We start from the raw sequence: 12,584 nt of genomic DNA, 5'->3' as shown, positions 1-12,584 counted from the left end.
AATGGAAAACTTTAAGCATTCAAAATAATGTTATTTCTCTAAAATGGTTATTTGTTTCGAAATGACACCACAAACCCATCCTATGAATAAGACTATAGTAAAACCAGTTAACAATAATGCTCAATGTAAAACCACTACTGATGAATGGGAAAAAAAACCTTCTCTCCATTTCATCCATAATGTTAAGGCCCTTTTTCTTTTGTTCAGTGGTTACACTTACACAGACAGAAACATACAATAAGTGGTCTGTCTGTAAAATATTGAGAATATTGTTTTATACTCAGAACCCACCAATACACAGTAACAAATTATTTCAATTTTCCCAACAAAAAAACAATGTATACATGGTAACATCCCAACCCAACACAAAGTTCTGCAGCGAATCTACCAGTGTCTACCATACACCAAAAACAGAAGTTTACTGTAAATCAGTTACAGTCTGGCCCACACGCACCTCATCCACATCACAAGCCAACATGTTTTCCCTGGCCAAGCAAGCCAGGGGAAATAATCGCCTAGCATGGCGAAATCCCAGCCACTGAAAAAGCATCCAACCCTGCCTATATCTATCTCTAACCTAACCCTGTTGCCTCTTATGCTAAAAAGCGTGCATTCGCCTAATTGGTAAAACGCTGGTGTGACAGGTGTTGGCCCATGTGATGAGTCAGTGTGATAGTACAAATTAACCTTTAGAACCTTTTGAAATGACAGTGTGTTCCTTGGTAAAAACAAGATATTTCTTCATGAAAATGTGGCCAAATGCAGAGATTTGTGGTTGTAGTGTTTTGAAAAAAGTGTGTTTTTTTAGAACTGCAATTTGAGTGTAAAGCAGGAAGTGTGCTGTAGTTTGTAGCGAATTAACGTTTTCAGGGGGGTCTGGTCGCATGAGGTTTACATTTGTGGTCATTTTGTGTCTCAAGTACCAGTAATTTTGTGTGAAACAATTTGAGAAAAACTGTTACATTTTGTGGGTCATTTCTGCATGTTTCCGCCGTTGCATTTGCATGCAAGGGAATTTTACTCGGATCACACACTCCACATTTGTACAAACCAGTCATCTAAAGACAATTTACGATAAAAAGTTGCCGCTATTTACGACATTCCGTTGAACAGGCGTGGAACGGGGCGTGGCGTTCCGTGCATCCAATGTTCGGAACCTTCGCCCATGAAAACAAGTTTGTCATGACTTGCTGCGTAACATGATCCGACTGCAACGAAACTTCACATGTCTTGATGAGAGTCCCGCCCTGAACATGTCTATGTGGGAGAATTGAGGGGTTTTGCCCTTTGTGTGTGTGTTTTGATTTGTGTGTAGAGTTCTGAGAGTATGAGGCATGCTTTCAGAAAATGTGTGTAAACAATCGAGAAAAACTGTAATAAGGTCGACTTCCTGTTTAGTTTGGGTTATGGGTCCAAGAGGCTTTTCTGCTTATTTTATCACGATACACATGCGTACCGATTTTCGTACATGTCAACCTTACGCGTCTTGGGGGCTGACGGGGACAATTGCATACTTTGGGTTCTCAAACGATTAAATTTTGTGAACATTTCCATGAGCTTTCGAGCAAATATGCAGTCAAACAGGCAGCAAATAATAATAATAATAATAATAATTGCTAGAGATACAATGGGGACCTAGTAGTTAGCATAAGCTAGCAAACAAGTAATTTTTGCCTATTTATCTATATCTTTCTTGTAGCCTAACTAAATCTTTCTTACCTTGATCTTAGTTCTTGCATTCCAAAACCACCAACATTTTACCTTGAGAGCAATGAGCTTCAATGAGCTAGCTGCAACACAATTTGCTTAAATTCTTATTAAAGTTACTATGTGTATGTTATTTTGATGACAGATATTATTGATTACCGTTGATTAGTCTTAGCACTCTAAAGGTACTCTGCCTTTGTTTTGTTGCGCATCAAAGTGAATTTACTTTTTACCGTGCTGGATTTACAGTGTCAGTGCCTCTGTGTTTGAGTGTTTGAGGGAAGAAAAACAAAGACAAAGAACCTTAACTTGTTGAGGTATTCTGCCTTGGTTTTTCTGGGGGTTTTGGAAGGACCACCATCGATTTTCTCCAAAACAAAAAACAATAAAATTGACAAGATATTTGTCCAAATGATAAAGAATAGTTATAGTTATAGTATTAACTATAGTATAGTTAATAGTTATTATCAAGTCTCATTCCCTGGTGTAGACATTTGACAATGCAACAATCAAATATCTTTCTTGCCTCTTACTGGCTGTTTTTATTCAGCCACAGTGGATTCTTGTTCAGTTAGTTAAAATCTGCAACTTCACCACTGTATGCCACTAAATCCTACACACTGGTCCTTTCAGTTCACTTCAAGTTGATTTCTTACAAATGGAGCTGGGCGATAAATTAATTCTAATTTGAATTTTAATATGGTGTAAAATCAAGATTTAAACCATAGATCTTACAATACAGCGATATACAGCTGCAAAGGACTCTGCAAAAGAAACCCCAATCCACTCAAGTCACTCATTTACACAAATCGTATAAAATATCATTTTCCGATAGGATCCCATATGGCCCCAATGAGAAGACATTACAGATTTGGTGGAGTTACATATCACCAAAGATATGGTCTATTTATGGTGTTTGTTTTTAAGAAAAATCTTTTTTAATTTTTAAGGTAAATCAGATGGGAGATCCGCTACCCCTATTATCAACACATCTTGATGGGTTTGGATTAGTTCTACCCTTCCGTTCAGTCATCAAAAGCTAAACGCATGCAACATCCACTTGACTATTAGGCAGACAGTGAGGCCACATGGTTAACCATCTTTAATATGAAACAATATTTGGACCAGATCAAACAGTTGTTACATGGTGGTTTTTTGGCCACTGCAGTCCCTTTCCATGTCCTGACACATCCCCAGACAGCCAGCCCTCTCCCAGCTGCCTTCAAGGTGCCTGTTTCTAGGACCGCTTCCAGGAGCTGAGCTTCATTCCAGCTGAGTGCATCCTTCTCCAGCTTCTCCTTCCTCCCTCCCGACAAGTTAGGTCCCTTTCAGCTGGGCAGCTGATGGTCGGTCTGCCACTGGAATATGTCTTAGTGTGGTGAAGGACTCAGTTTCTAGTATGATAGGTGGTTATACTGGGATGCCCGATAGTGGGAAAGGAAACGTGCGTGAAAGATTCAAATTAACCAAACAGGTTCTTCCCACATTGACAATTTTCTATATCAAGTGCCAATCAAATCAATTTGAAATGGAGAAATGATAATTGATCATTAATAAGGAAAATAGAATCACAATAGCTATTTGTCATGCAGGAAACTGTTTTAAGAGCATGGTCTTAGAGTGCAACTCATCTGCAAAAACCCAAAAATGTACAACTAAGAAAATGTGGTGATGGTGCTGTTTAATTCGTCTTTAAGGGCCTGCTGATGATAGATACATGTTTGGAGTGTTTGGAAACCACATTGTTTTACTTGTTTTATATGTTCTTTTGCATATTCGGCAATAACAATTGAACTCAAGCATGGCCTACCATTGTTTGTTCCTGCTCAGTGGGTTACCAACTGTGGGGAAGAAGATGTGAGGGGGATTGTCCCACAGAGTACAATGCAAGTCTAGAAGCAGTGGAGGTGAGGACGGAAAACATTTCAGTCACCACACACCTCCAGGTCCTATCTACAACTTCTCTTATTTCTATCATCTTTCTTTATTCAGCTTTAAAAGATTGATGATTGGGCCAAAAAAAAAAAAACTGAAAGATTTTTTTCCTGCTCTGCAAAAAATATAATACTTTGGAAAACAAAAAGGGAGATCTTATATAGACGAAGAGCCAACCGAAAATGAACACATATCTGAGTATTTCCATCTAACATTTCATCTGAACATCATGTTCCCTTAGCATTTCTTTTTCCATTTTTCACATTAAGAAAAGAGTAGAAAGTTAGAAATGGTCTGGAGATGTATGGCCATGGAGTAGGAGGAAGAGGAGGAGGAAGAGGAAGCTGTCTGATCCACAGAGAGTCCTGGATGGGAAGGGAAGCTAAGGCTACCTCTGCCTGGCTTCAGCTGGGCAGCTCCTGGGCTGCAGGGAGGACTGGTGTGGGGGAGAGGGGAGGAGGGTGAGCAAGGAAGGTGGTGAGGTGTAAGGAAGCGGGGAGGCGAGAGGAAGATTGGTAGATGGGCAGGTGAGATAGGAGGAGAGGGGGAGAAAGAGACAGAGAGGGCTACACGCTAGTCAGGTGATCAGTCCATTGGCCGCTTTTCGCCATGTTTCTTTGTAAACTCTTCAGCGTTCTTCAAGAATTTTTTACGGTCCTTTGAGTATTCTTCTGCTAGATCTGCCCTCAGGGGATGCTCCGGTTGGGGGTCATTCACCAGCGCAATGAGGGACTGAATTACTGCAAGACACACAGCCAAAAATATCAAGTTAGACATGGACAGTTCTTTACTACGGAAGCGCATTGCATTCACTGGATAATATGTAATTACGAGTTATGGTGTCAATTTTTTTTTTATCCAGTGAATGCAATGCGCTTCCGTACTTTACCTAACAAGACTATGGCCTCTAGTTTCACAGGTATGAGTTAAAGCTGCAGTAGGTAACTTTTATAAAAATAGCCATAGTCATATTTGCTGAAACGTTTACTATATCCTGACAGTAGTACATGAGTCGATCTCAAAATCATGTTCCTTTGGCCCCCACTAGTGTTCATAATGGAGTGCATTGACAGACAGACGCAATACAATGTACGTGGAACAGAAAGATGCAGTTCAATGCAACTATAATGCCATCTTAGTATTATTGCATAATGGCAAATTGGTTTACAAGAATTAAATGATGGATTCTTCTTGAAATAAAACATTTAAGTGTGTTTCTTAATAAATCAGACACTGATGGTGTCCCTTCTAAGACAATCTGATATGTATCTAGATACATGGGCTACAATACGATTCAGGGACGATGCATTTTAATATCAAACAATACGGTGTGATTCAATACAATTCAATAAGATTTGGTGTCATATGATGCAATCTGATACAGTTCTTAACATTTGTTTAACAGACAAAAAATACTGCATAGAAATCTTACAAATGGCTAGACCTTTTTCCTACTTCTCTTTCTTCTTAAAGAAACCAAATGTCTTCCAAACTTTAGATTTGATTGTGCTCTGTAAATCTGGTCTGTGGTGTTGGACATGTTTCTTTATATTATACCCACACTACGTTACTCTCGCCACTCTTGTGAGAAACCTCAAGTTGACCTTTCACAAGAGCGGAGAAGCTGATAGTTGCAAAGCTTCAGTCAACCAATTTATAACTTCAGAATCTGACCTGTTTATGGTACATTTAGATTAATGCAGGGGTCCACGTACACATGTAGTTGCATCTATAACGTTAAAATCGACTTATTGGGAAATCTTTACACCCCTAAATGATTATGATTATTGTTATTATTCTGTGCTATATCATTCAAATGCAGAACAACAGATTTGATGACACTGGACAGTTGGAGTATCATTTTCATTAGTTTCCCAGGGAGCAAAAAACCCACGTGAATAGAAAATTATGAACGCAGATGCTTAGACAATTACGAAACTGATATTCAACCTTTAATTAAACAGCAGCCAATAAGAAATACCAAACAATAAGAATACTTAAAATAAAGAAAATAAATTGCTTTAAAATTTATTTAATATATTATGAGCCAGGTGCTTCCTGTTTCTCTGTGGGTTGCAGAGAAGTTAGTTTTGAGCCGTGGAGTTGGTGAGGCCAAAAAGTCCAAGCGGTTGCTGTACTTAGACAGCATGATGTATGTTTGACCCACAGACTGCTCCAACCAGAGGTGCAAAAATATAAATATGTAACCCCAGTGATAACATGGCGGTGTATCCTTGAGAGAAATTAATACTTTCAAAAGGGAGAAACCCCTCCATTGGTAATACTAGGCATGAGCAAGTACACCATTATCTGTATCTGCATCAACAAAATGATCTGTATTTGTATCTGTACTTGGAATGGGCAGGACGTAAAACAGACCTGAGAGGTGCTTAAATTTAAGTGGGCTGGGCCCAATAGAAGTTGCTAATTTAAGCCTGCACAATAGGAGGGAAATCTGCGATGACAATGTTCAATATTGTGATGATGATATAACTTTCAATAAGTAAACAAGTATTGAAGAGTGCATATTAGCGGTACACTTCCTATGTCCTAGTAACTCATTTACTCCTGCCTTTACATGGTACGAGAAGCGACGGAGAGACACTGACTCTTATCTGTCCGTGTGCTGTGTCCTCGCTATAGATGTGTGCGTCACAAACGGATGGACAACGGCACACACCACGGCTGTGTAACAGTTCTGTTTATGCTACTGTCTTGACGATGCTTGGATGTTTCACACAGTGTAGTCATGTGCAGAGGCTTTGAAGTCACAAAAAGTTTTGCAGTACACTGATGTCCATTGAGCCTACATGTACACCCTGTGATTATAAATTTACGTGACACGAATCCTAGTAGACCTATACACAGTATAAATTATATATTATATATATTATATTATTTATATAAGTATAAATCCTGCTTAACGCACCCACCTTGGTCAGTTTTGGTGGCAGGCTTCCAGTTCTCTGCACTGATCACAGGCAAGCATACCTGGCCCTTTTCATCGATGTTGGGGTGATAGATTTTTGTCTTGAATGTGATCTTGGGAGGCTTGAAAGGGTACTCAGTGGGGAAAATGATTTCGATCCTGAATGCGCCTTTGTCATAAGGAGGGTTGTCCTGCAAGTGAGCAAAGGTGGTTATTAAAGGAAACTGTGGGCCAAGAAATGTCAGAGCAGTCAAACAAGGAATACCTACTTACAGGAACAATGAGCCCTTGCCATGACAATAGGTTTGATTCCTCAACTTGAATGTTTCTGAAGTTTTTCATTCCAGATCTGCGAATCTCGTCAAGTTCCTGTAAGAATACAGATTACAGAAGTGTCAAATGTCAAGCCAGGGAGGATAAAAGTGAAACAGAATAAACAATATCTAATCAAGAACAGTACTGTACTAGTAAGTGCTGCTATATTGCTGTATTATTATTATTAGGGCCCGAACACTGACTGTGCGAAGGCCCTATTGTAATTGAAGGATTTATTTTTATTTTTCCTCCCAAACGAATAAAAAAAATATAAAATATAATATAATATATAATAAAATATCATAAAAAATATATAATATATATATACGTCAGTCGTGGCGAAAAAATTTGTATTTTCTAGGGGTACACTATAAGCATGGCAAAATGGGCCCTCAGGTGCGGATAAACTGTACCACCCGGGGCCCCTTTCACCAATATGCATAAAAATCGGCGAACAAAAAATTCAGTGGACGCCATATCCCAAACCCAACAGGAAGTCAACCATTTACGATTTAGCTATTTTTGGCACACGTTGTATTTGAACAAACTCCTCCTAGGGAATTGATCAGCTCGACTTCAAATTTGGTCAGTATGATGTAAACAACGTTACGATTAAAAGTTGTGTTATTTGTGACTGATAATCATAGCACCTCCTACTTGAAACAGGAAGTAAGCGTATTTTAATAACGTAACACCCTGAACTTCTCTGGATTGAATTTACCAATTTTGAAGTTGTTCTAAACGTTTAGAACTATCTGTTTCCCTAGGAGGAGTTCATTCAAATACAACGCGAAAAAACGACAACTCACCACATTCATCACGTAACAATATGTTTTGCATATTCTGACCAAATTTTCTGCTAGGAGTAGAACATTAAAGTATAAAACATGATATTCAGGGCGGCACTCTTATCAAACGTGTGAAGTTTCATTGAGATTGGATTGTACGCTGAAGTTATGACAACTTCCTTTTTCATCGCCACAAATAGCACAACTTTTAATCGTAAATGTCTTTAAGTTGCAGTGTTCATGAGTTTGAGCATGTTGCGGCCTCTAAATACGACGGAGTATTAGGGCCAGACAGAGAAAAAATATTAATTTTGGGGGGAAATTACGAGAAAAAAAGTCATAATATTACGAGAAAAAACCCATAACACTGCGAGAATAAAGTCATTATATTACGGGAATAAAGTAGTAATTTTATGAGAACTGTCAGCCTGTTGGCTCAGCCAGCAAAACTGTTTAAAGACGAAATTATCAATACGTTAGCTTACCTGTTGACTGTACGGTAAGACTGAGACAAACAGCGGCTGCTGGGCTCAGGCTGAGGCTGCTGTTTGGTTGAGCTGGTCACGTCAGATCTTGATAACTATCGAAGCTTTTTTCTCAATAAAACCACTTTTTTTTTCTTGTATTATTATTACATTATTCTCGTAACATTAGGACTTTATTCTCGTTATTTAAAAGGAAAAAGTCTTAGTCTGGCCCTAATACTCCGTCGTAGAAGACTTTATATTCAGATTAAAAGATTTATCATGATATATTTAGGAGCACTGAGGGGCCTCACCCTCCAGAACGTAGACGGTGGAGCCGTCGTCTCCCTCCTGGATGACGCAGCAGCCCTTGGTCAGGCTGGTGGGACGCATACAGTCCATGATGGTGAGGATCTGCACACGAGAGCGACACACGTTTCAGTTCAAACAATCACTCACATGAGACGGACGAAGCTCACAGATGTTCCTCTACCTGCCCGTGTTCCAGATGTTTCATGAAGTCGTTGTCCAGCAGAGCTCTATGGATCAGCTCACTGGACCTACACACACACACACACACACACACACAAACGGGTCAACAAGGGGCATCCAGGTGTGGGTGTGTTTGTGTCAGTGTGTGTTTGTGTGTGTGTGTGTGTGTGTGTGTGCTCACTCTTTGGTCTTGCAGTAGCTGGTCAGTGTAACGTCAGTGAGCTGTGACGGGTCCAGTGCTGTTGGTTCTGCAGAGATAGCCTGTCTCTTGGTGCGCTGAGGCTCATCGGGTAGAGCCGGAGTCTGAACCACCGCTCCTGAAAGACGCATCCAGAGAGAGAGAGACAGGTTCAGCAGGCAGACCTGTATGTGTGAGCCACTGGCCCCCAATAATCTAAGGAAGGTCCATTAATTCCTGATAATGGACACCTCGTTGTGCCTTATCCTTTACAAATACAACATTTAAACACAATGGAGTCAGGCACTAGAGCAGAACAATATGACCTGTAACATTTAACCAACAACAACGCCTTGATTCCCTGTTGTATAATTTACAGTGTTTTTATCTCTCTGCTGTGAGTGTGTCGACCTCAGCGGGGGCAAATGAACTGCCCTCGCAGTGTGAACGCTGGCCTGCACACAGCGAGCCTGGAGCTTCAGCTGTGATCCTCTGCAGAGAATAACACAAATCAGCGCTCACATCCTGTTACTAAAACTTGAAGCAGATATGTTATAATTATATGTTATAATTATATGTTATAATTATAATTTATGGGCTCTGAGGTTGTTTGTTTCTGGGGGGTCGACGACCTCCAGCAGCTCGTTTATCTCTCCAACCGTACAGAGAGTAAATATCTTCAGCAGCATATCAAACACACACAATTAAACATAAAGCTCTGAAGTGTGTGGGTGCAGCATAAATATATAATAACAAACACTGAGTGGGTATTTATAGACGCTGTTTCTTTTAGACTTTTTAGGCCGATAAATAAATGATTCAGCAGGGTTTTATTCCTGGAAGCAGAAGAAGAGATCATATAAAACTGATTTAATGAATGACATAAAAATAAACTGATTTGGTATCAGCAGGATATTGTTAATAAACAGGAACTGACCCTTCCTAAGCCCCGCCCCTTTTTGTTCTGCGCTCCAATAACATAATATAATGATATATATATATAAACATTAGTTAACTTAGGATGTGACTATATATGTGTCGTCCTCCAGCAACTGAACGGGGCTCAGCAGCCCGACCCGGGAACGGACACGAACCGGGTTATCAGAATCCGGAACTGGAGCATTACAGTGATCGGGAACACATACAAGTCCAGCTAAACGATATTTACTTTTACCATATTTAATATCCTTTTAAAGTATCCGAGTAGAATTACTTTTATTATTAAGTAAACTCAAGATATCATAAGTGAAAGCTCAGAAGGCAGGGAGGGATTACTTTTAACATGTAACATGATACATCTTACTGAATTACCTGGTTTACATAGTGCATCATCACGCTAACTGTTGCAATCGAGATATTCACGATCATAAAAGGGTAAGTCGATTACAACTTTACTGCTTAACGTGTTGGAATCTCAACCTCAAAACAGCAAATGATTATATAATACAGAGCAGAGAGAGGACTAATAGGATCTCTACTGTTTGATCGAGGAATCGAAGTATTTAACTTAAGATAAAGATTTGATTGAGTCCTCAACACGGATTTGACTAAGCAGCAAGGGGAATGGAGTAAGCAGTACTAAGCGAGCCAACTCACACACAAAATAATGTATTTTCACAGAAGATGAGCTCATATATGCCAGGAGATATGGAACTCATACAATTTAAAGCATATACACTATGCAGTATTTTAAATCATTATATCTGGCTGACATAACCTGGTCACATCTGATTACATCTTCTGAGTTGTGTGGTATCTGTGTGTGAGTAGTCAGTGTGTGTATTCGTGTCGGTATCTGTCGTGTGAGTGTGTGTGTCGTGTTATCCTGTGTGAGTGTGTGTGCGTAGTGATATCCGTGTGGTGTAGTGTGTGTGTATTCTGTGGTGTTGATGTTGTGTGTGTGTGTTCTGTGTCGTGAGTGTGTGTGTTTGGTATTTGTGATGTGTGCTCGCGCGTTACTCTTGTGAGTGTGATGTTGAGTGCTGTAAATCCCTGCGTGTAAGTGTGTGTGTGTGTGTGTGTTGTGTGTGTGTGTGTTGTGTATGGTGTCTTGTGTGTGTCGCGTGTGTTGTTATGCTGTGTGTAGTGTGCGTGTGTGTGTGTGTGTGTGCTGTGTATCTGGTGTGTGTGTTTGCTGTGTGTGTCATCCTGTGTGCACTGGTGTGCTGTGTGATTGGAATAAGTGTATTCGTTGGTGGGTGGTGAGTGTGTGTGTGTGTGTTGTGTGTGCTGTGATGACTATTCTGTGTTGTGTGTGTGTGTGTGTGTGTAAACCTCTGTGTTGACGTGCTGCCTGTGTGTGCTTAGATGTGTATCTGTGTTGGAATGTTGTGTGTGAGTGTGTATCTGTTGGTGTAAGTTGTGTGTTGTGTGTGTGCTGTGTGCTCGTGTGTATGTGTCTGTGTGTCGTGTGTGTGTGTGCGTTGTATTTGTGAGTGCTGTGTGTGGTGTTGTCGGTGTGTGTGGTGTTGTGTATCCCTGTGTGTAGTGTGTTGTGTGTGTGTGTATCTGTGTGAGTGTGGTGCGTGTGAGTGTGTATCTGCCTGTGTGGTGTGTGTGTGTGAGTGTATCTGTGTGCTGGACGTGTGTGCCGTGTGTCGTGTGTGTGTGTGATGGGTCGCTGTACGCTGAGTACCACCTGTGCTGTGTGTGTGTGGTTCGTGTATCCTGTGTGTGAGTGTGATGTGTGTATCGTGTGTGTGTGTGTGTGTGTCATCTGTGGTGTGAGTGGTGTGTTTGTATCTGTTGTGAAGTGTGGCTGAGTGTGATCTGTGTGAGTGTGTGATGTATCCTGTGTGGGTGGGAGTGTGGTGTGTGCCTGTGTGTATCTCCCCTGTGAGATCGTGTGTATGTGTGAGTGTGTCCCATCTCATAGTGTCGTCTGGTGTGTGCTGTAGTCGTGTAATGTATTCTGTGTGTGAGTGTGTGGGTGGTGTTGTGTGGGTGGTGTGTGTAGTGCCGTTGCCTTCTGTGTGTGTGTGTGTGTGTGTAAATCTGATGTTGATGGGTTGTGTGTGTCGTCACTCCTGTGTGGTGTGTGTGTCGGTATCTGTGTGTGTTGGTGTGCGTGTTTTTGCATCTGATGTGAGTGTGTGAGTGTGTACTCTGTGTGTGTAGTGTGTGTGTGTATCCCTGTTGTGTTGTAGTGTGTTCAGTCCTTTTATCCATATTAGCTACAAAACCATCCACATAACAGAAACAGACGTGAATGTGCTTCCCCTCACAGTGAACTCAACAAAAGCTCCACGCAGAGCTATCCAGATATTTCACTCCTGAGATTTGTCTCCCCACAGGCTGTGAAGACATTGTTAGGGTTTAGGGAACCTCCTCTCTCACCTCCTGAAGTCATATAGGCAGCGTTATCGGCACATTTATCAGGCAACGTTATCGGAAAAAACGCCTATCGGCAACCGCTAATTCGGCCATGGCTATGGAACGAAGGGCACCGGGGAACCTCCAGGGACCTCCCAGTGCTCTGCAAGCTGAAGATGCAGAAGGAGCTGCGGCAGAGAACTCTCTGATCGAATGACCTGGAGGCTGGAGCTGGAAACACCACAAAGACGACCTGATGCCGGCCCAGCATGCAGATTGAGCCTGGACCCGCCACCGCAACGCCTCCGCAGGCCACGCCCGTCAACCGCCGGGGAGAACCGGGCGACAGCCGGGGTCCAGTGTCACCCTAACATGACTGTTAGTGACAGTTGGTCCCATCAGGAAACCTTCCCATAAAATCACCCCTCCGTACCGCTGGTTGCTGTTCACTGGGAGCTGCCTGA

The 12,584-nt window shown here is 41.3% G+C and overlaps 2 protein-coding genes across 2 annotated transcripts in view; both read right to left on the bottom strand.

Moving 5' to 3' along the window:
• Positions 1-2,785: 2,785 nt before the first annotated feature.
• Positions 2,786-6,989, bottom strand: ube2l3b (ubiquitin-conjugating enzyme E2L 3b). Its single transcript, XM_035658489.1, has 3 exons — positions 6,845-6,989; positions 6,576-6,762; positions 2,786-4,382 (listed from the first exon to the last, which is right to left on the bottom strand). Exons 1-3 carry the CDS (start codon positions 6,911-6,913, stop codon positions 4,228-4,230), a joined length of 411 nt encoding a protein of 136 aa, XP_035514382.1. The 5' UTR covers positions 6,914-6,989; the 3' UTR covers positions 2,786-4,227.
• Positions 6,990-8,429: 1,440 nt separating this feature from the next.
• The window catches only part of ydjc (YdjC chitooligosaccharide deacetylase homolog), a 16,023-nt gene continuing 11,868 nt past the window's right edge, over positions 8,430-12,584 (bottom strand). The window contains exons 6-10 of the mRNA XM_035658899.1: positions 9,186-9,300; positions 9,060-9,075; positions 8,812-8,947; positions 8,632-8,698; positions 8,430-8,552 (exon numbers count right to left, since the gene is read on the bottom strand). Coding sequence (XP_035514792.1) covers positions 8,430-8,552; positions 8,632-8,698; positions 8,812-8,947; positions 9,060-9,075; positions 9,186-9,300 — 457 coding nt within the window. The remainder of the gene's footprint in view (positions 8,553-8,631; positions 8,699-8,811; positions 8,948-9,059; positions 9,076-9,185; positions 9,301-12,584) is intronic.

The sequence above is a fragment of the Morone saxatilis genome, unplaced genomic scaffold (genome assembly GCF_004916995.1).
Source record: "Morone saxatilis isolate NCDOM2014 unplaced genomic scaffold, NCSU_SB_2.0 Contig16, whole genome shotgun sequence".
In the NCBI taxonomy this organism is placed as follows: Eukaryota; Metazoa; Chordata; class Actinopteri; family Moronidae; genus Morone; species Morone saxatilis.
Note: the sequence above shows the minus strand (reverse complement) of the source record. Positions and strands in the feature narration are given on the sequence as shown.

Excerpts from the sequence above, each read along its gene's own strand:
- ube2l3b (XM_035658489.1), bottom strand. The coding sequence starts at position 6,913 with ATGAAAAACTTCAGAAACATTCAAGTTGAGGAATCAAACCTATTGTCA. Across the intron at positions 6,763-6,844 it reads GGCAAGGGCTCATTGTTCCT|GACAACCCTCCTTATGACAA; the intron begins GTAAGTAGGTAT and ends GCTCACTTGCAG. Across the intron at positions 4,383-6,575 it reads TGCCACCAAAACTGACCAAG|TAATTCAGTCCCTCATTGCG; the intron begins GTGGGTGCGTTA and ends TGTGTCTTGCAG.